The sequence below is a fragment of the Ornithorhynchus anatinus genome, chromosome 12 (genome assembly GCF_004115215.2).
Source record: "Ornithorhynchus anatinus isolate Pmale09 chromosome 12, mOrnAna1.pri.v4, whole genome shotgun sequence".
Taxonomy (NCBI): domain Eukaryota; kingdom Metazoa; phylum Chordata; class Mammalia; order Monotremata; family Ornithorhynchidae; genus Ornithorhynchus; species Ornithorhynchus anatinus.
Window position 1 is genome coordinate 47,451,343 of NC_041739.1, and position 22,786 is coordinate 47,474,128.

Consider the following 22,786-nt stretch of genomic DNA (forward strand, 5'->3'; position numbering starts at 1 on the left):
CTAATTTAAAACACTGTAGGCCAAACGACAAGAACTGAGTACTCTGAGAAGAGCAGTGCTCTCCATTTCCCGAGTCTGGAGTGTAATTTACAGTTTCAGATCTCAGATTGTCTTTAGATGTTGTAGCCGGCAAGACACTAACCCACAGTAACTATTTTGGCCTGAAATAAATACAACTAAAGGATGCTCCCTACTGTCAGATGCATCTCTACTAGGACTCTAGTACGGGTGGGTAAACATTTAAATGATCTTTTTTAAAAGATCTGCAAGGCTCATGTGTTTCTTCTGGAAGATTTATGAATGAGTAAGGCTCAAGGGAGATGATCAATATACAACGTATTGCTGCGCGGGTGAAGTTCCGAACTGATATCTTAGTTTGCACGTTCAATTTTCAGTTTGATAAAGAGAACCAATATAGCTAAATCAACACTTTGGTGTTCGGGTCGGCCGCACCCTCAGCCCCCGAACCCCTTCCACCCCATGGCACTTATGTACACAGTCTTACTTCATTTATATTAATGTCTATCCTCCCGCTTGAGACTGTAAGCTTCTTGTGGAGCTACCAACTCTGTGGTACTCTTACTCTTCCAAGCACTCAGAACAGTGTACTGCCCACAAGGAGGTCTCAGTAAATACCACTGATTAACTGAATGCCATCTGCACAGTGTAGCCTAGCAATGCCGTGGCAGGTAAAATGAGTCAATCTGAGTGACACGACAGCTACTCAAGTCAGGTCCCTGCAGCTCCTTCGAGGTCTGACACATTCCAGGTAGAACGAGGGTCTTCAATAGCTCCACTGCCCATCTTCAGACGGGGAAAGGGTTGGTTTTAGCTGCCTCTCTAGCCGATTAAGTTGTTTTCTCCGGAGCCCACTTGAAGTCACTCCAAATGGAACGTGGATAGCAGGAAACATGATTTTATTCACTGCGTATCTGTTTCCGTGGTCAGGGCCTGTTTATACATGCATATGTGTGTCTAGATTCAAGGGCTGGATTAATTCAAGGGCTCCCAGGGCTGAGACCCAGGAATCTTGGGTTTAGGAAAGGGAGGGAGTGAGGCCACAGACATGCAGCAGGGGAAGTGTGGTGAAGAGGATCACCCTCACCTGTCCTCTCTTCCCATTCTATTATCCCAAAAAACCCTTGCCTGGGAAGGGGAGGACTTGGCTAGAACGGTAGAAGCTGTGCCAGGTGCAAATTAATGGACCCAGGGAGGCAGCTCCAGTGGCATAGGTACCGGGACACAATGACACTGGGCACCGCATGAGGGCTTTGCAAAATCCAGCAGCACTGGGCCCACGGAGTAATCGCTGGACACCCATATTGTCTCCCATCCAAAACACGGAATGAACTTCGATCCTGGAGCTTCAGGACCGAGGGCCGGCACCAGAGGATGGACTGTAATGCTGGCCGCTGGGGGCAGAGCCACTCACATTCTTTTTGGCCCTGCCAGTCTTGTTCTCACTGGGTGAGTAAGTAGAAAGGGGTGCTTTGCGAAGTTTGATCCAAGAAATTTATTTTCAAAACCTATTCAGGGCCAAAGTGACCACAGTAGTTGCTTTGACCCATTTTGGTTAAGTCCTTTGAGGATTCTCGCTGAGCCTGCCAACCATATGAGGCACTCTAGGGAGTTATCCGGTCAGAAAACCTCACCACTGATGGTCTACTCTCAACAGACTTCTGGGCTGTTCACTCCTCCTCTCCCGGGCAGTGTCTGTTGTACTTTTCAGGCACACCTGTATGTGTGAACACACACAGGATTTCAAATATTTCCTGGGGAACATTTCTCTCTGAAAATACCTGGGTTAATTATGAGTTGCCCTCTAAGCCTTCTGGGAGTTTTCCCAGGAAAACTCAATTTTCCCGAACCTTTCCACTATCTTGATCTAACTCCACAGTTAACCATATGTCTTTCTGAACTTTAACTGACTTTAGGAGGGGAGAAGGTATGAGTCAGCATCACTGAGGGCCCTGAACAAATGCCCAGTTGGCTTATTGGCTAAAGCAGCCTGGAGGGAGAGATATGAAAATCTACCAGAGGGAACACTTCCTGCTCCGACTCACCGCAGCTGGTCGGGCCCAAAGACCTGCAAGACAAGCAGCTACATAGAGTGAGGACTGATTAAAGGAGAGGATGGCTCGGGAAAGGGCCACATTCGGGGTCTGGGTGAGGTGGAGCTCCTCACGGGGCAGCTTCTTGAGCTGTTCGATACTTACTGACAGGCAATAATTCCAGTGTTTTCTTAACATACTGAACGGCTCCCTCACTGCAATAATTAAAATATCTTCTTGACATACTTAACAGCTCCCTCACTACAAGAAAGGTCTAAGAACTGGAAAACTCATCAAAAACCGGGGCAGGGTTAGGGGGGGAATGAAGCTCCCTTAGTCCCAGGGGTGGAAAGACAGTCTGCTACAGCTAACGAGTTAGAAAATGTTCCACTCCCTTTGCTGATGAAGAAGCTGCTGACATTAGAAAAAACTTCAAGATGAAAGTTTCTCCAGTTGCTTTTATTCTTGTGTTGGTAGAGAGGACAAACTTTTGTTGGTAAAGAGGTTTCCTGTGCACAGACAGGAAAACATGGTTTTCAACCAAGCAGAAATGCCTATGAGCTAGGTTAGATGTTAGCTTTAATTCTCAGAGACAGGACACTGAAAGTGAAAGGTAAAACAAAGGTTTTGACATTTTGAATAGCCAAACATCTGTCAGACAAAGAAAACATTCCTAGATCTACCCCCATTTTACTTTCTTTCTAAAGTGAAATTACACATTTTCCCTGTAAGGACACACCCTCCCCAATTGAGAGTCTGGTGTGGGGGAGGGGACCTCACATGGTCTATTTCAAGTCACTGCCTACTTTAAGAAGCAAAGAAAAAAATTAATTTTGCTTTACAAAGCCTGAATTTTGATCCCTTCTTTGGAATGGATTTCCTGTTAGGTGTAACTCCTCTAGAGTATAAAATGGGAACAATAATATAAGCTTCAAAGGCAACGAAGAGTACTCCATCTGGGGGAAAGTGCTATTATTATTTGTCCTTGCACAGTTCCCTAAATATATTTTTAAAAAAGAGACAAACACTACTGCTTCTTTCAATGTTTAAACTGTACCTGAATCTCTGATCCTCTCACCTTTTAAAAAGAATTTAAGGAAAATCTTACCTGGGGTCTTTTCCCTGACCTTTTACAACCGACCTATTACATTCTGTAGGAAAAAAACCTGAATTCAGCAGAAACACATTCTTCATTTGAGAGAGCTTGACTCCACTGGTAGTTCTGCTGATTTGGAACAGTCAATTAATCAATTACATTTATTAATGTGTGCAAAGTGCTGTTCTAAGCACTTGGGAGAGCACAATACATTACGGTCATTACGGAAAAATATAAACAAAAAACTTAGTCAAGAATATTTGGGAACAATTTAGGTACGAATGATGATAGCACTTACCGGATCAGACACTCCCAACATATAAGGATCCTCTTCTGCCATTTTGGAACTAAAAATAACGATTGAAAATAAAAGAATCATAAGGCTGAAAGGGGTTTTGAGAACACAGCTATTCTAACCTCCCACCTTCAGGCAAGACCGTATCTAAAGCAGCCTAGACACAAGAAAAGATATAGTTATTTTGAAAGATGACCAAATAAGGAGATGTTCAGTCTCTCTTGATCACATATCGCCAGTGCTCAACATCAGGGAAAACCTTCATCCGCTCAGAGTCAGGTCTGCCATGACACGGGCGGCGAGTTCCTGAAGAACCTCACATTCATGAAAGTCTGTACTCTTCTGACACCACGTTGAGCCGTATGTAGACACAAGGTCAGAAGAGAGCTGTTAAATGGGCAAACGCTTTCCCTCCGAAACTTTCCCTCCGAAACGGGTAATCATTAGACGGCCCCGGGGGAGGTGATGTCTGCTCTGGAATGCCAGCATCTCAGGTCTCTGACATCACCTGAGAGATTCCAACCTGGGTCAAAAAGACCCAAAATAATGGTTTTTTGGCCTTTTGGTTCTCTGAAGCCTGTCCCTTCCCAGTATCCAACCCAAACTCAATGATGGCTTGCCAGATGGGTGAAGGCACAATGGTGTCTACTGCTACAGAAGTCTCAGAGGTGTTCTGCCCTGTGACCACAGACTGTAACCCAGTCACCCTCACCAGCCATTTTGCAAAACGTACAACGGGGTATTGGGATGTCGGGAGAGAACTTATGGACAGATAACACAGTGCAAACCGTCACCACTACTGCAAAAACAACTCAAACACGCCTTTCCCCTCTTAGCCAACGGTACCCGAGCAATGCTCATCTAAATGGCAGAAGGTCTAAAGAGATTTACTACTCTATTTTTGTAGATAAAATGTGCACGCCTGAAAGAGATTTCTCTCTCAAAGACACCCAATCACGGACCCAGCTTCACCATCGTCAGATGCAAACTTCCAGATGGCTCTACTGGAGTCGGAAGGTAGCAAATCTCCATCCTCTGCCCAAACCCTTCGGGAACAGCTGGAACGTCTCATGTTTTAATTCTGGGACAGCTAGGGAGCCCGGGTGGGTGCCGCCGCATCTGTGCCTCGGTTTCCCTTCCTCTTCCCCCTCCACTGTAGCCAAGGGAAGCAGCTAGCATTTGCCATCTTCCCGCCACCACAGGCCCTGGCTACGGAAAGGTTCTGTGGGAGCTGGGCAACGGGGATACGAGCTGAGATCACTTGCCCTTGGAGTTCCCCACCCCCTCACTAGACACCAGGCATTCTGCCCCCCCCGGGAACCAGCACTGACTTCATCCTGTCTTGCCTTCTACCACCCTGGCAGGAGAGAGAACAACACCTGCAGAATGAGGCCTCAACAAAACCTCAGGAAGTCAGGCGGCCACTGCAGTGATAGAGTGACCACGGGCGTGCCTTGGATTCTGAGCCATGGGGCGCCTGAAATTCTGTTCCTCTAGCCCTAGCACCCTACTGATCTTGTTTTTTATTTTATTTACCCTTGTCTTTCATGTTGTTCTACTGCTATATCGTCTCAATGCTTTTTATTTCTCCAGCCCACTCTTCCGCCGTTATACGGTTAGACCGTGACCCCCCGGAGAGGAACTGTGTCTAATTCCAACTGTGTATTTTCTCCCGGTACTTAGTACCGTGTTCTCTATTCATTAAGCACTTCCTAAGTACAACTACTGAATGATGTTGAGGGGCTGGAAAAATGTGGTGCTAAGGTAGAATACTTAAAAGATGATGACTTCAAATGAATGCTGTTCCCTCAATGTACCCTCAGCTGTGTGACCTTGGGCAAGTCACTTAACTTCTCTGTGCCTCAGTTACCTCATCTGTAAAATGGGGATTAAGACTGTGAGCCTCAACGTGGGACAACCTGATTACCCTGTAACTACCCCAGCACTTAGAACAGTGCTCTGCACATAGTAAGCACTTAACAAATACCAACATTATTATTATCCCAACTTTCAGACTCATTTTCTCTCTCCTGCCCTATGTTCCAGTTATATTTCATTTTCCTATACTAGCCCAGGACCTCCTACTTAAATCTCCCAAAGGCACTCCAGGCTCTGGCCGTACCTACTCCGTCAAAGGCAAGGTTGCATAAAGAGAGTTGTGCCAAATCAGTAATTTCTCACTTGCTATCTAGATTTCATTCCTTGAAAATGATAAAGCTTCCCTAGCCTTCTCTTCTCCAGACATAAGAACCCTAGTCTCTCTATCATTCCTCATATGATGTACTATAACCTTTCCACAGCCTGTGGATCTGCTTTGAATACTCTCCATGTTTTCCACATCTGGTTTATAATGCGGCATTCATAACTTCATTCATTCCATCGTATTTATTGAGTGCTTACTATGTGCGGAGCACTGTCCTAAGCGCTTGGAATGTACAATTCGGCAACAGTTAGAGACAATCCCTGCCCAACGACGGGCTCACAGTCTAAAAGGGGGAGATAGACAACAAAACAAAACAAGTAGTCTGGCGTCAATATCATCAAGATAAATAGAATCATAGATATGTACACATCATTAATAAAACAGAGCAATAAATAATATATACAAATATGCACAGTGCTGTGGGGAGGGGAAGAGGGAGGGAAAAGGGGGAATGGGGAGGGGAGGAGGGGCAGAGGGAAAGGGGGGCTCAGTCTGGGAAGACCTCCTGGAGGAGGTGAGCTCTCAGTAGGCTTTGAAGAAGGGAAGAGAGTTAGTTTGGCGGATCTGAGGAGGGAGAGCATTTCAGGTCAGCGGTAGGACGTGGGCCAGGTGTCGGTGGCGGGACAGGCGCCAACGAGGGACCGAGAGGAGGTGAGCGGCAGAAGAGCGGAGTGTACGGGGTGGGCTGTAGAAGGAGAGAAGGGAGGTGAGGTAGGAGGGGGCCAGGTGACGGAGAGCTTTGAAGTCAGGAGTGAGGAGTTTTTGTTTCCTGCGAAGGTTGATAGGCAACCAATGGAGGTTTTTGAGGAGGATGAGTGACAGGTGCAGAGCGTTTCTATAGAAAGATGATCCGGGCAGCAGAATGAAGAATAGACTGGAGCGGGGAGAGACAGGAGGATGGGAGATCAGAGGGGAGGCTGATGCAGTCACCCAGTTGGGATATCATGAGAGCTTGTGCCAGCAAGATAGCAGTTTGGAGGGAGATGAACGGGCGGATCTTGGCGATATTGTGAAGGTGAGACCGGCAGGCGTTGGTGACCGATTGGATGTGTGGGGTGAAGGAGAGAGTACAGTCAAGGACGACACCCAGATTGCGGGCCTGTGAGACGGGAAGGACGGCAGTGCCGTCCACAGTGACAGGGAAATCAGGGAGAGGACAGGGTTTGGGAGGGAAGATAAGGAGCTCAGTCTTGGACATGTTGAGTTTTAGGTGGCGGGCAGACATCCAGGTGGAGATGTCCTGGAGGCAGGAGGAGATACGAGCCTGGAGGGAGTGGGGAGAGACTTCTCCACTGTGTAGTTTAACATCACGGTTTGGATTAAGTGATGTTAGAGAATTAGAAAATGTTCTTCTTACTATGCCTGTCTGTCTGGAGAGAACACAATGTGATGCTGACAGCCCTGCCATCCTTCCTGTCTCACAAGCCTGTAATCTTGGCATTATCCTCATTCATTCATTCACTCAATCACATTTCTTGAGCGCTTACTGTGTGCAAACCATTGTACTAAGTGCTTGGGAGAGTACAATACAACAGACATATTCCCTGCTCACAACGAGCTCACGGTCTAGAGGGAGAGACAGATACTAATACACATAAAGAAATAAATTACAGCTACATGCACAGGGGCTGTGGGGTGGGGAGGGAGGCTGAATTAAGGGAGCAAGTCAGGGTGATGAAGAAGGGAGTGGGAGAAGAGGAGGGCTTAGTCAGAGAAGGCTTCTCGGGGGAGGTGTCCTCGACTCCTGTCCTTCATTCAACCAATATATTCAATCCATCACTAAATATCCTGTCGGTTCCACCTTCACAACATCGCTAAAATGTGCCCTTTCCTCTCCATCCAAACGGCTTCCATGTTAATACAATAATAATGATAATGTTGGTATATGTTAAACGCTTACTATGCATCAAGCACTGTTCTAAGCGCTGGGGGAGATACAAGGTAATCAGGTTGTCCCACGTGGGGCTCACAGTCTTCATCCCCAATCACTTATCCTATCCCACCTTTACTACCGTAACCTCCTTGCTGATCTCCCAGCCTCCTCTCTCTCCCCAGACCAGTCCGTACTTCATTCTACTACCCAGATCATTTTTCTACAAAAACATTCAGGCCACGATTCCCCACCTCTCAAGAAGCTCCAGTGATTGCCCACCGACCTCCGCGTCAAACAAAGACTCCTCACCGTTGGCTTCAGAGCACTCGATAACCTTGCTCCATCCTGCCTCGCCTCGCTACTTTCCTACTACAACCCTGCCCCCACGCTCTGCTCTGGTGCCAACCTTCTCACCGTACTTCGATCTCGTCTATCGCACCACTGACCCCTCACCCACATCCTAGCTCGGGCCTGGAATGCCCTCTCTCCTCAAACCTAACAGACGATTACTCTCCCCCTCCTTCAAAGCCTTACTGATCTTCCCCCCTCCCAGGCCCACTTATGTACATATCTGTAATTTATATGTACTGACATCTGTCTCCCCCCTCTGGGCTGTAAGCTCGTTGTGGGCAGGGAATGTGTCTGTTTATTGTGGTATTATACTTCCCCAAGTGCTTACTACAGTGCTCTGCACACAGTAAGTGCTCGATAAATATGACTGGATGAGTGAATCTCCTCCAAGTGGTCTTCCTTACGCCCTCCTTCCCTCTTCTCCCACTCCCTTCTGCATTGCCTTGACTTGCACCCTTTATTCATCCCCCCACCAGCCCCACAACACTCATGTACATATCTGTCATTTATTTATATTAGTATCTCTCTCCCCGCCTAGAATGCATCCTCACTGTGGGCAAGGAATGAGTCTGTTTATTGTCCTATTGTCCTCTCCCGTGCACTTAGTAAAGTGCTCTGCACATAGTATGAACTCAAAAAATAGGACTGAATGAATGAATGATTGTTGGGAGGAATGGTTTTGTGTTCGTATATATGAAGTGCTGGTCCAAGCACGTACTTAAACCCAAGTTTTCTTTAACCTGGGGCTTGTCAAGTCCTTCGGGTTAAAGGAGGCCTGAGTACATTCTAAAATGGGCTTGGCTAGTGACAATGGGAGGATGATTTCATGGGACGCAGGAGGTACTCTCTTATTCAGAATCGTGGCATTTGCGTCAAGCTCTGTACTAAGCGCTGGGGTCGACGCAGGTCCCACACAGGGCTCACAGTCTAATTAGGAGAGAACTGGTACTGAATTCCCACTATGCAGAGGAGGGAACTGAGGCACAGAGAAGTTAAATGTCACACCCAAGATCACACAGCAGACAAGTGGCAGGTCCTCTGACTCCCAGGCTTGTGCTCTTTCCACTAGGCCACGCTGCTTCTCATTCAGCGCTCAGAACAGTGCTTGGCACATAGCAAGTTCTAACAAATACCATAATAATTATGATTACTTATACATTCATTTGAATTTCCTGTTGGGTTCTCAGTCATATACCCACCTGATAAACACTATCCATTTTTCAAGAGACAAAATTAGGGTACTATCAAGAATCATAGACCACTTTTATTTCTCTTTTGTAAATTCTCCTCAACATCTGGCCCAGTGCTCTTCATTAAGGCTGTCCTTAGTACGTGCCGTTGAGACTGATGATGAGAGCGAGTCTTAGCTCTTTCTCTACCAACTAGATCTCTGAATCCTTTATTTGGTAGCATAGACTTACTTGCAAAGGGAAGTTTGGCCTATCAATCAATCATTGGCCTTTATGGAGCACTCATTATGAGGAGGGCACTGTACTAAGCACTTAGGACAGTACCATACAATAGAGTTAGCACAAGGTTCCCTGCCATAATGAGCTTACAGTCTGGAGAGAGAGACAGACATTGATATGAATAAGTAATTTACAATATGTAATTTAACGATAGGTAGACAAGTGGGGTTGGGGGTGGGGCGAATACCATATATCCAAAGGTCACACATCCAAACGCACTGACGACGCAGCAGGGAGAGTGAGCTGGGGAAAGGAGGGCTTAATCTGGGGAGACCCCTTGGAGGAGATGTGATCTCAACAGTGCTCTGAAGTGGGGGTCTGGCATATATGGTCTGTGGGTGTCAGCTCTGGATTCTGTGGTTTAAGGAAGATTCTCAGCAACATTCCGATCTAATTACATTTAAATTACCTTAACAGCAAATTATCTTTTATCATTTGGCATGAGAAAAGGAAAAAAATGCCAATTTCTCATGGGAAAAATACTGGGTTAATCTGTGGGTTCACTTTGCATGAAATGCACAAAAACATGCACAGACAGGGAAGTTAACCAACTGAATAATGAACTACTCATTGGTACATACAACATCCTGGATTCAGTCTAAGGTTTTAACCCCAGGTTTTGAACTTTATCTTTATTGTTGTAATTAGGGTGGAGTCTAGATGCACACAGAGACAAGTACCTTTCTTTTTTTTTCTTAAATGGTCTCTGAATGATGCCATTCAGTTGTCTCAGTGATTAACCTACTAAGTATCAAAAGAAAGGCTCTCTAAAGGTTGGGGCTCCCCGTTGTTATGGGTGTGAAGTATGACTAAGTAACATGAGTAGCAATTTCCCTGGAGAAAAATGCCTGACGTATTTAATGGGAAGAAGGAACAGCCCTGGCATTTGGTTAGGTCGGAAGGGGCTCACTGTAAAACGAGGGCCATGATTTCACGTAACATTGGCAATGGCCGTGTCCACTTTCAAATTCCCTGAAGAGTTCCTCATTGAAAACATCCATTCATATATTGAAGATGAAAAGCCAAGAATAATAACTAATGTTTGTGATAGCCAAGCACTGTACTAAGCGCTGGGGTAGATACAAGATGATCAGGTCCCACGTGAAGCTCACAGTCTAAATGGGAGGGAGAACAGGTACTGAATCTGCGTTCAGTCAATGACAGAACTGGAGGCACGGAGAAGTTACCTGATTCGCCCCAGATCACACAGCCTATGAATGGTGAAACGGGGGTAAGAATCTCTGACTCCCAGGCTCATGCTCCTTCCATTAGGCCACGCTGTATCTCCCTGCCAGTGACTCTAAACTGCCAACTGTAGGCTAAAAATCTAGATTCCTCCTAGCTTGGATCTAGCTGCCAAAGGTGGAAAGGGATATGTTTACTTTCCTGCACCTATGTGATATCTTGACTTTGATGTTGCCTTGATATGCTCCACAAAAAAATATTTGGCTCAAAACAAGGGTCTGACTGGAAACTTTCACTTAAAAATGAATAAAATTGCCTTTAATTCAAGGCATTGTCGTAAAATAATCACCAGTGCAAAAGCTACCAATCGTTTACTGGGTTTCAATAATGGGTGACACTCTACAAACAAAATTAAATAATTCTCTGCCTGAGGTTACTCTAGAGATCATGTGTCCACCCACTAGGCAGTACAGTACAGAGCCTGCTGAGAACTGGAGGTTCTCTTTCTAAGGGGACGATAGCAACTATCGGAAATACTTACTTTTTTTCTAGTTAAGAGTGACTTTAATAATAATCATCACGATTGTCGAAAGAATACTAAAGGAATTAAGAATCTCTTGAGGAAGATGACCCACGGAGTAGAAAACAAGCAGGTTTTAAAGTGTAAAATTTCACAGGCACAGATCGTTGGAGTCCCTAAAAGCATGGCACAGAAAGATACTCTGAGGAAAGTCCCCTTTCCTCACCCCTCCGACTTCTCCCTCCCATTCAACATTCCTAGCCTTGCCTCTCTGAAAGGATGGAGAAAAAAAAGAGAGAAAAGATGAGCAAATGCTGAGCAGACTGGAGCCTAGTGGCCAGTGCTGACTTCCACAGATTGGCTGCGTGAAGCCTCAAGACGTCTCGGCTCAGATTTGTAAGCCTTAGGAAGAAAAGACATTATTTCCTGCTGCCAGCATGAAAACGTACACCTTCTCCGGTGCTTCTCCTATAGAAAAATCATATTTTAAAAATCAATTTAAACTAAAGGCACTTAGAAGATAGTAGAAGCAGCATTTATGGAACACCTACTGAATGCTAACCACTTTGGAAAAACATTAGAAGCACAACACACATTTCCTGCCACAGGGCTATGTTTTATAAGCCCTAAAAGATCTATGCATTATATGTGCTTTCACGCTGTTTGGGAATTAGGGATGTCCTTCTGACAATGTGCATCTATCGGGACAAAATGTGACGCACTGCTGGAAGAAATGGTTCCGGGAAAGTGTAAAGAGTTGGTCAATTTGTACGTACTGTAATGCAGGTTCTCCATAACTTGAGGTATTTCAAGAATATAAGCTCCGACTTATATGACAACTCAGTTCAAATCTATGTAACTGTGTTTAAGCTAAAAGTTTCTCTCCTGGTCCTCCATTTCTCTCCACCTCTGTCATGTAGCAGGAATGCCTCAGCCACAAATTCTGACCAAAACACCTCCAGAGCCACATAGGGTTGAGAAGACCCCATGCCATCATAGGTAAGCTCGTTGTGGGCAGGGAATGTATCTGTTTATGGTTATATTGTACTCTCCCAAGGGCTTAGTACAGTGCTCTGCACAGAGTAAGCGCTCAATAATACGACTGAATGAATAAATGAATTAATGAATTCTAAGTCATCCAGAGACCTCACCCAGTTTCTTCTGCAGATGCTAATGCGGGCTGAGTGTCCTCCAAATTGCCACCAAAGCAAATGCCTCACTGACGGAGCAAAGGAAGGGGCAGAAGCAGGGAAAGGGCAAGCCCACAGATGCTCCTCCCTGACCTTGCCTCCTTCTTCACTCCTGGCTCGGGGGAACTGTATGCAGACACGAGCATGACAAACATTCTCCCTCCCTTCCCTACTTCCTCTCCTCCTCCCTCCGCAGCCCTCTTTCCCTATCCCTTTTTCTCCTTTCCCCGTGCCGCTCCAGCATTCCCCCACCTCCTTCTTCGGCTCCCAAATCTCTTCCCCGCTTGCCTTGCCCTACGCCATCGAGTCTCACCGACCCATAGCGACGCCATGGACACGTCTCTCCCAGAACCCCCGGCTCTCCAACTGCAATCGCTCTGGTAGTGTACCCTTAGAGTTTTCTTGGGAAAAATACGGAAATGGTTTACTATCGCCTCCTTCCGTGCAGTAAACCTGAGTCTTCGCCCTTGATTCTCTCCCATGTCGCTGCTGCCCGGCACAGGTGAGATTTACCTCTCCCATTTTCCTCCCTTCCCCTTTCACTTTCCCCTCCTCACCTTTCCCAGCTCTGCTAGCAGCACCAGCCACTGCTTTGAAGCAACCACGTATTCTCCCTCCTCGAGCGGGACAGTGGCCGTGTCCAATATAATTAATAAGTATCTAACCCAGGGCTTAGAAAAAGGCTTGGCACATAGTAAGCGCTTAACCAATACCACTGTCATAATTATATGCTATCCCACACCACGAGGCGGGGTGCGGGGGAAGAGACATAAATTGTATGGCTCTTGGTGTTCTTCTCAAATTATTTCATTCCATTTGGCTCTTCTTCACCAAAACGTTCCTAAATCCCTGCTCTTCCAACTCATAAGCAGATGAAGTCCTAACAGACCTTGTTCTAGTCCTAGATGAAGTCCATAATCTTGGAAAGAGAACGAATTTCTTGTGGGTAATTTCATTCTAACTCAGTTCTTCCTGCCAGTTTTAGGAGGATTCTCTTACAAGCTATTTTTACTGAGTACTGATAAAATATGGTGTCCGCATTTTTTTTGGTACGGTAAAGTGTTCCTTTCCAGATGGATATTTGGTAGGGTAAAGTGCTCCTTTCCAGATGGATATTTTCTCATATAGGCAACATTAAATTGTGGGTCATAAGTGAAGCTACAGTTGAGACGCACAATGAACAATGGTGTTTTTTCTTTATCTGATTCCCAATATTTGTTCTTTTATTCTATTTTTCTAGGGTAATCAGGATTAAGACGGGCTTACTTTTTACACTGCTCCAAAAATAGCATTTCATAATCAGAGTCTGAAAAGCACTTCAAAGTCAAATCAATTCCTCCCCTACACTTCCTTGTTTTAATAAAAACAACATCCTTTAAAGATGGAAAATGGTTGCCGTAGAAGTTGGCTAATATTCTTGCTTTTTTGATGCTCTTTTTGTTTGCCAGAAGAATGGAGGATAATAAATAGACTTAGGGTCATACTCAAAAATGTATGCAGAATTCATAAAAGCATTGGCACAAATCAGTGCCTAAGAACATTCCCTAATGTGAAAACTCCTCAAATGAAGGGTGATCAAACTGTTCAGATCTTTCCAAAAAAAAAGTGATACTTAACACCAACTCCTGCTCATATTTAGTAATGATCTACCAGGGTACAAATACAGTAACATAGTACTCTAAAACCCTACTGATGTTCTCAGGCAACCATTTTGAGGCATGAACTTATTGCCAAGAATTAAAGGGGATTAATAATACAGAATGTTACATCTCTAGAAGTACAAAAGCGCCATCCTTGCAACAGTGACCATGCTTTTCTTTGGCAGCAGAGTGACTAGGAAACATTCCAGCATAATGAGGTGCACCGTTTATAAATGTGTAAAGGTATTACAGCATTTAATAATTTTTCATCGCAGCTGATGGAAGATTAATAGGATATCCATCTATTTTCTACCTGTGCTAACCCTAAGGCATCTTTCATACTTCCCAGAGAGGTGATTTTTTATTGATATTTTAAATGAGTTAGAGAGAATATGAAGAGACGAAAAGCAACTCGGGCTTTTGAACTCCCCTTATAATGTTATCCCATTTACAGCTAAACAACTGCAGATTGAAAGAAAGAAAAGATCCAAGTCTGACTATCTTCTTGGCTTCCGGCTCTGTCACATGTCTGCTGTGTGACCCTGGGCCAATCACTTAACTTTTCTGTGACTCAGATATCTCATGTGTAAAATGGGGACTAAGTGGACCCCGTGTGGGACAGGGACTGTGTCCAACCTGATTAACTACTCCGGTGCTAGAACATTGCGCTTAACAAGTACCATAATTATTATCATATAAGCACATTCCCCACCAATTTTCTCATCCTCCCTAATTGTCTCAATAGAACCTCTCCCGTCTTCCCTTAAAATTTACGCTCTCCCCCTGCGCCTTCCCTCCCCCTTCTGCTTTCAACATGCTCCATATCCCCTCCCTTGAGACCACTGCAGCCTCCAGGAAGCACCCCATCTCCCTTCTTCCTACCGTTTCTTTCCAAACTCCTCGAACAAGTTGTTTACACCTACTATCTCCTCTTCCTCTGCACCAACTCTCTCCTTAAACCTCTGCAAAGTGGCCTCTCCTGCTCCACAGAAACTGCTCTCTCCCAGCTCTCAAACAGCCTCCCTCTTCCAAATCCAAGGGATTCTATTACATCCTTATTCTCCTAAACCTCTCGGGTTCCTCTGACCCCGTGAACCACTCCCTCCTCCTGCTTTCGCTGCCACTGTCCTCTCCCGGTTCTCCTCCTACCTCTCTGGCTGCTCCTCGGTCTCTTTCCCCGGCTCCTCGTCCGCCTCCTCCCTTCTGTCCTTGAGCTCCATTCTGGGTCCCTTTCCCATCTCCATTTATATTAATTCCCTTGGAGAACTCATCGGGTCCCACGGCTTCAAATACCATCTTTACGTGCATGGTTCCCAAATCTACCTTTCCAGCCCTGACCTCCCTCTCCAAACTCTCATTTCCTCCTACCTCCAGGCCATCTCTTCTTGGATGGCCACCCAACACCTCAGACATAGCATATCCAACACAAAACTCATCTTCCCACTAAACCCTCTCCTCCCACCAACGTTTCCCATCGCTACTGACAACTCCATCAACAGAAGCTCCACCACCTTAATATTACTATTGACTCATTTCTCTCACTCAACCTACATAGTCACTCACCAATTCCTGTCGGTTCTACCTTCACAAAACCTCTAGAATCCACTCCTTCCTCTCATCCCAACTGTTGCTGCTAGGCTGGCCCAAACATACTGATTGCTTTAGCCTCCTCACTGAACTCCCTACCCCAGCTTCTGCCTGCTCCAGTCCATACTTCTCTCTGCTGCTGGCCTCCTTTTTCTAAAAAAACTGTTTTGTGCCCATCTTCCCCATTCCTCCAACACCTCCAATGGCGGTCCTTCCATCTCCATATCACACAGAAACTCCTGATCAGCTTTAAGGCCGTCCAGCAGCTCTCTCCATTACCTATCCTCCCTCCGCCTTACCTATCCTTGCTCCCCAACCACTACGACCCAGCCCATATATTAATACCAACGTACTTCTCGTGCGCAGAGCACTGAACTAAGCTCTCAATAAATAATAATAATAATAACGATGGCATTTGTCAAGCGCTTACTATGAGCCAAGCACTGTTCTAAGCGCTGGGGAGGATACCAGGCGATCAGGTTGTCCATGTGGGGCTCACAGTCTTAATGCCCAGTTTACAGATGGGGTAACTGAGGCACAGAGAAGTTAAGCGCATTGCCCAAAGTCACAAAGCTGACAAGCGGTGGAGCCGGGACTCGAACCCATGACCTCCGGCTCCCCAGCCCGTGCTCTTTCCACTGAGCCACGCCGCTTCTCTAAATACAACTGATCGACTATTCACTGAACATGTATGTGACTTCTGCTTGGAAAAATTCTAAATGCCTAATGTCTACAGATAATATTGTGTTTTTTCATGCTCTGGGCTTGGGTGGGGACAAAAATTAAAGAATTTTCATTTGGAAAACTTTTTCTGTTTGGGATACCGTACAATAGTACAGTTGTACTAACAATAGTACTTGTTAAAGGCCTTAGTTCGGGGAGGAAGTAGATTTTAAAGATTTATAAATTGGGGTTTAGGATTATGACAGTTTCCTTCCCATCTACCCACCCACCCGGAGCTAATGACAAAACCCTCTTCAACTCAACCAGTGTGATTTTTCTCAGAGGTCCATGAACAGGTTGATCTCAAAAAGAACCCAAACGCTGAATTGTGATACCTCTTTGAAGGAGTTAAAGCAAGGTGACATTTTACTTTCTTGGGCTAAGACTGGGCTGGGCAGGGCCTTGAATGGTGAAAGCACTGGTATGTATAATAACAATGATAATGTTGGAATTTCTTAAGCGCTTACTCTGTGCCGACCACTGTTAGGTGAAATCTCTGTTTGCTTAACAGTCCAACTAGAACCTGAGTTTAGCAGTAAAGGCGGCCCAATAGTCCTGCATCTGAGTCCTTCTATAAATTAATCCTGGCATCGCCTTTTGGTTTGTCAGATCTTTGGTTATTTGCAGCATTGCTGATTGGGATCCCAGGGCCCTAATGATTTTTTTTTCTAGTTTGTTTCCTTTATTAAATGGCATCAATCAATCCACAAAATTATTTATTTATTTATTGAGCACTTAATGTGTGTACTTTACCATAATAGGTGCTTAAGAGAGTAAAATAGAGATGTTTACACAAGGAACTTAAAGACTAGAGAAGGGGACACACATTAAAATGAATTATTTTTATTACTACTAGAAGGGACTGGAGTTGTTTCTCATTCATGGCGACTCCATGGATATACTTTTTCCATAACGTCCTGTCCTCTGCCATAATCCGCAACCTTTTTAACGGTTCTTCCGTTATCGTTGTTATGGTCTCTAGCCACCTAGCTGTCGGTCTGCTTCTTCCACTCTTCCTAGCATTAATGCCTTCTCCAGGGAATTAGTCCTTCTGATTACGTGTCCAAAATATGCTAATTTAAGTCGTTATTTGGCCTTCCAAAGACCACTTTGGCTTAATTTGCTCTAAAATCCATTTGGTTTTCGGGTTCTAATTGGGATATTAGGCCAACAGAGAACCCTGAGGGAAGACAGGGTTATGGTGGGACTTACAACTGTAGTATTTTTTAAGCACTTACAACGTGCTAAGGACCGTACTAAGCCCTAGAATAAACACAAGATAATTAGGTTGGACACTGTCCCTGTCCCAAATAGGGCTCACAATTTAAGTAGGAGGGAGAAGGATTTAATCACGTTTTATAAATGAGGGCACTGAGGCACAGACGATCCAAGTGAGTTGCCCAAGGTCACACAGCAGGCAAGTGGCACAGTTGGGGATAAGAACCCAGGTCCTCCGCCCCTCCGGCCTGTGCTCTTTCCATTAGGCCACACGGCTAATAGAAAGGCGAGGAGCTCTGTTTTGGACAAATTACCTTGGAGGTATCGGTGAGATACACACCCAAAGGCAGATGGAAATGAGAGACTGCAGAGGAGGAGAGAGGAAAGGGCTGGAGACGTAGATTTGGGGATACTAACGGTGGAATTTGTTCAGCGCTTACCATGTGCCAAGCACTGTTCTAAGCGCTCACCACGTAGAGATTGGAGTTGAAGCCATGGGAGCGAATGAGTTTTCCAAGGGAGTGGGGGTAGATGGAGAATAGAAAGGGGCCAGAACTGAGGTTTGACGGAACTCCACAGTTTGAAGGTGGGAGGCGGAAGACTGGACTCCATTCCTTAAAAATGGAATTGTATCTTGAAATTTGCTTTGTATCCCTTTGCTGTCCATCTAAACCGCTTCCACATTCATCCAAGCAATTATCCTACACCACCTCGATTATCGCATCAGTCTCCTTGCTGACCTCCCTGCCTCCTGTCTCTCCCCGTTCCAGTCCGTACTTCACTCTGCTGCTCAGATCACTTTTCCACAATACGTTCGATCCATGTTTCGCCACTCCTCAAGAACCTCCTCTGGTTGCCCAGCCACCTCTGTAACAAACAGAAACCACCTGCTTTGGAGCACTCTATCACGTTGCTCCCCCCCCTTTCACCTCCCTGCCCGCACACTTTGCTCCTTAAATGCCAACCTTACTGTAACTCGATCTCATATAGCTCAATGCCGACCTCTCGCCCACATCCTGCCTCTGGTCTGGAACGCCCTCCCTCTTCATATCCGACGGATGATCGCTCTCCCCAGCCTCAAATTCTTATTAAAAGAACATCTCCTCCGAGAGGCTTTCCCTGACTCATTTCTTCTTCTCCCTCTCCCTTCTGTGTCACACTTGGGCTCAGATTTGCACCCTTTACTCACTCTTCCTTCAGCCCCACAGCACTTATGTACATAGTCTTAATTTATTTATATTAATGTCTGTATCCCCACCTAGACTGTAAGCTCATTGTGGGCAGAGAACGTGTCCACCAATTCTGTTATACTGTACTTTCCCAACTATTTAGAACGGTGCTCTGCATACAGTAAGTGCTCAATAAATGATTGATCGATTAAATGAAAGTTTTGCCCAAAGATGACCACACAGTTATTAGGATCCATTCCAGAACCACCCCTTGACATGAAGACTGAGAACTATAGACAAGTGAAAATGACTATGTAACTCTCTACCTCCCTCTCTCTTTGCCCTTCCTCTCTGCCCCTATTCCCAGGAGCTTTATCCCAACCTCAGCCATTCAAACTCGTCCCTCGGCCCTACCCCGCCCCGCCCAGGCCCCACAACTGCACTGTGCTCCCATATTTATTTTCTTCTTTTAAGCAAATCTTACTAAACAGCTGCTGTCACAAGTCTAACCACTGATTTTGCCCTCTTTCCCTTTCCCACTAGTATAGGGGTCTTTCGGCTCTGGCCAAAGCTGTAGGAATGGGGACGGGGACAAATTGGGCAGGATGAGAGCACTGTGCTGTCCCAACAAATCCTGTCCCATCGCATCCCTGTGGTTTTGACCCCAGTGGCGAAGTGGGACTTGAAGCCGGGAACGAATAAGAGGAGCCAGAAGGAGCTGTAGTCTTACTGGGGCCCAGAAGGGTGGGCACGCTCAAGTTTAGGGTTTGCAGACGGGGGACAGAAATGCTGCTGGAATCAGGGGAATGGGAGGAGTTGGGATGAACTGGGAGGGAACGGACTTCCTGCAATAAATGGATGGAATTTTGGGGGGGAGGAACTCGTGCGTGCTGAAAAAGCATTCCAGCACGCCTCATAACCAGTGGTATTTATCGTGGACTCACTGGATGCACAGCATTGTTCTAAACACTTGGGAGAGTAGAGTATAACAGAGTCGGCAGGAACGCTCCCTGCCCACAACAAGCAGGAAGTATCCTTGGACTACATCAATTGTGCAACACACCTTAACTGAGCTTTTCACCTTCTCTCCTTAACCCACTCCTCCTCCTAACTTTCCCATCTCGGTCAATAACGTCGTCGCTTCCTTCCCTGCCCCGGGAGTTAGCAGTCTTGCCGTCACGTTTGACTCCTCACTGTCTTTCAGCTTTCACATTCGATCAACTGTTCAACAATCAGATCAACAGTCTGTTGCCAGACTGTCCATTCCAAGCGCTTAGGACAGTGCTCTGCACATAGTAAGCGCTCAATAAATAATACCGAATGAAGGAATGAACTGATAAATCTCACCAGGTGTTTCTGTACTGATTGATCGCACCTCACTCTTGGTAAAGTTCATCGGGGGCAGGGACTGTGTCTGTTTATTGTTGTATTGTACTCACCCAAGTGCTCAGTACAGTGCTCTGAATACAATAAGTGCTCAATAAATAATGACTGCTTCTCTCCATTGTGACCCCTTGCTCACACTGCTGAGCCAACATCCAACACTGCCAGGCCACAAACCCTCCTAAAACCCAACTCCTCCAGGAAGCCTTCCAGTAATTCAATACATCCGGGGCGCATCGACCCTAGAGCCAGCCTTTTACGCCTACGTATTTTAACCCCGTCCTCGGCACATATGCGTATATGCATAAACAATTATTCATTCAACTATTTCATTCTGTTTATAGTGGCCTATTACCTCTTGCATCCTTATTCTTCCTCCCGCTCTTTTTGCAAAGTATTTGTTTGCCTCCCCCCACTTGATTACAAACATCCAGAAGGCACAGAACCTATGTCTTATTTTTACCGTAGTCACTCAAGTGTATATTTTAGTCCTTTGCTCTCCGTATGTATTGATCCATAGTATTTATTGAGTGTTTGTTGCTTTCAGAGCACCTGGGAGAGTACGATCCCGGCGATAAATATCGGTGATAGACTTACTGATTGAGGGGAGGTCCAAATCCAAGGTAGGCCTGTAGAACACTAGAGAACCTGGAATTTCATTCCATAATTTCTACCCAAATAAACCCACTGGATAAGAACGATGCTGGAGCCCCTCTGCAAGGATCATAAATCCATGTTCTGCCCTGGCGCAGGCCCGATCTCTGCAGAGCCCCAGACCACACGTATGGAGTGGTCCAAGTCAGAGAAGATATGGGCTCAAGCTGGCTCCCGGCTCACTTCTCGGGGACACTGCCAAGCAGCGGTTGGCCCAGCAATGTCGATGTAGAGGCCGCGATAACCCGGGGGGCAAAACCATACTCTCCCAAGTGCTAAGAACAGTGCTCTGCACGTAGTACACGCGCAATAAATACCATTGATTGAAGAACACTGAACTTCTCTTGGTTCAGCCTAGTCTCCCTGCCAATGCCCCAACACACGCAATAGCTATCCTGGCTTGAAATGGCAGAATAATAATAACGATCGTGACGGTATTTATTAAACGCTTAATAAATTAACGCTTATCTGCCAGGCACCATACTAAGTGCTGGGGTGGATACAAGCAAATCGAGTTGGACACGGTCCCTGTCCCACGTGGGGCTCACAGTCTCAATCCCCATTTTTCAGATGAGGTAACTGAGGCACAGGCAAGTGAAGTGAATTGCTCAAGGTCACACGACAGACAAGTGGCAGAGTTGCTTCGGAAAGAAAGGGACACTCAGGGCGCCAGAGGGATTTCTGAAAGCGGCCCGAGGCAGGAGACCTCAACCGGGCCATGCCCACGCGGGACTCTAACCTGCAAATCTCTAAGAACGATAATTGTGATATTTGTTCAAAGCTTATTAGGTGCCAAGAACCGTGCCAAGTATTAGGGTAAAAACAATATAAGCACATGGCGCAGTGGATAGGGCATGGGCCTGGGAATCAGAAGGTCACGGGTTCTAATCCCGGATCCGCCACTTGTCTGCCACTAGTACAGTCCCTGGCGCATAATAAGCACTTATTAATAATAATAATAATAATGATAATAATTGGTAACTATGATATTTGTTAAGTGCTTACTAGGTGCCAGGCACTGTACTGAGGACCGGGGAGGACACAAGCAAATCGGGCTGGACACAGTCCCTGTTCCACCTAGGGCTTCCAATCTTAATCCCCATTTTACAGATGAGGTAACTGAGGTTCAGAGAAGTGAAGTGACTTGTCCAAGGTCTGGCAGCAGACAAGTGGCGGGGCCGGGATTAGAACCCATGACTCTGTGACTCCCAGGCCTGGGCTCTAGCCACTACGCCACGCTGCTTCTGCTGCTTAACAAATACCATGAGCAGATTGGACAAAGTCCCTGTTTGAGATGGGGCAGTCTAAGGGGAAGGGAGAACAGGGAAATTGGGAATAAGATGGATCATATAAGATCATCCCTCTTTAAGATATAGAATATCACATACAATCATATAAGATCATCCCTCTTTAAGATCATCCCTCTTTTACCAATGAGGACACTGGCAAGACTGTCAATTTCACCAGATCGTAAACTCTACTGTATTCTTCCAAGCATGGTACAGTGCTTTGCACACAATAAGTACTCATTAGATGCCACTGCTTGACTGAATGAGGGCACAGAGAAATTAACTGATTTCCCTAAGGTCGAACAGTAGGCATGTGGAAGAGACAGGATTAGAAATCAGGACTCCTGACTCTCAGTCCTGTCCTCTAGGCCACACTACTTCTGGCTTTCGTGGCTTAGTGGAAAGAGCCGGGGCTTGGGAGTCAAGGTCGGGGGTTCTAATCCCGGCTCCATCGCTTGTCAGCTGTGGGACCCTTGGCAAGTAACTTAATTTCTCTGTGACTCAGTTACCTCATCTGGAAGATGGGGATGAAGACTACGAACCCCACACGGGACAACCCGATTACCCTTGTAACTACCCCAGTGCTTAGAACAGTGCTTGGCACATAGTAAGCGCTCAACAAATACCAACATTATTTATCAGTGCTCACCATCTTGACTACTCTCACCTGACTATACAGTCCTCCAGCAACCGACGCTCTGCACATAGGAAGCGCTCAATAAATAATACTGAATTGAAATACTACTGAATGACCCAGTAATATTTCCTGCACTTTTACTCTGTGCGGAGCACTGTGCCAAGTATTTGGGAGAGTACAACAGAACTGGTAGAGAAAACCCCTAACCTTGAGGAGTTGGCAATCTAGCGGCCCCTCCGTCCTGCTTCTCCGA

The 22,786-nt window shown here is 45.9% G+C and overlaps 1 protein-coding gene across 4 annotated transcripts in view; it reads right to left on the minus strand.

Annotated features, from left to right (window-relative positions):
• The window catches only part of NFKB1 (nuclear factor kappa B subunit 1), a 149,778-nt gene that overhangs the window by 111,378 nt on the left and 15,614 nt on the right, over positions 1 to 22,786 (minus strand). For all 4 annotated transcript variants that reach the window (XM_039913678.1, XM_039913679.1, XM_029076687.2 and 1 more), the window contains exon 2: positions 3,446 to 3,494. In XM_039913678.1, the coding sequence (XP_039769612.1) occupies positions 3,446 to 3,487 (42 nt within the window). In that variant the 5' untranslated portion in view covers positions 3,488 to 3,494. The remainder of the gene's footprint in view (positions 1 to 3,445; positions 3,495 to 22,786) is intronic.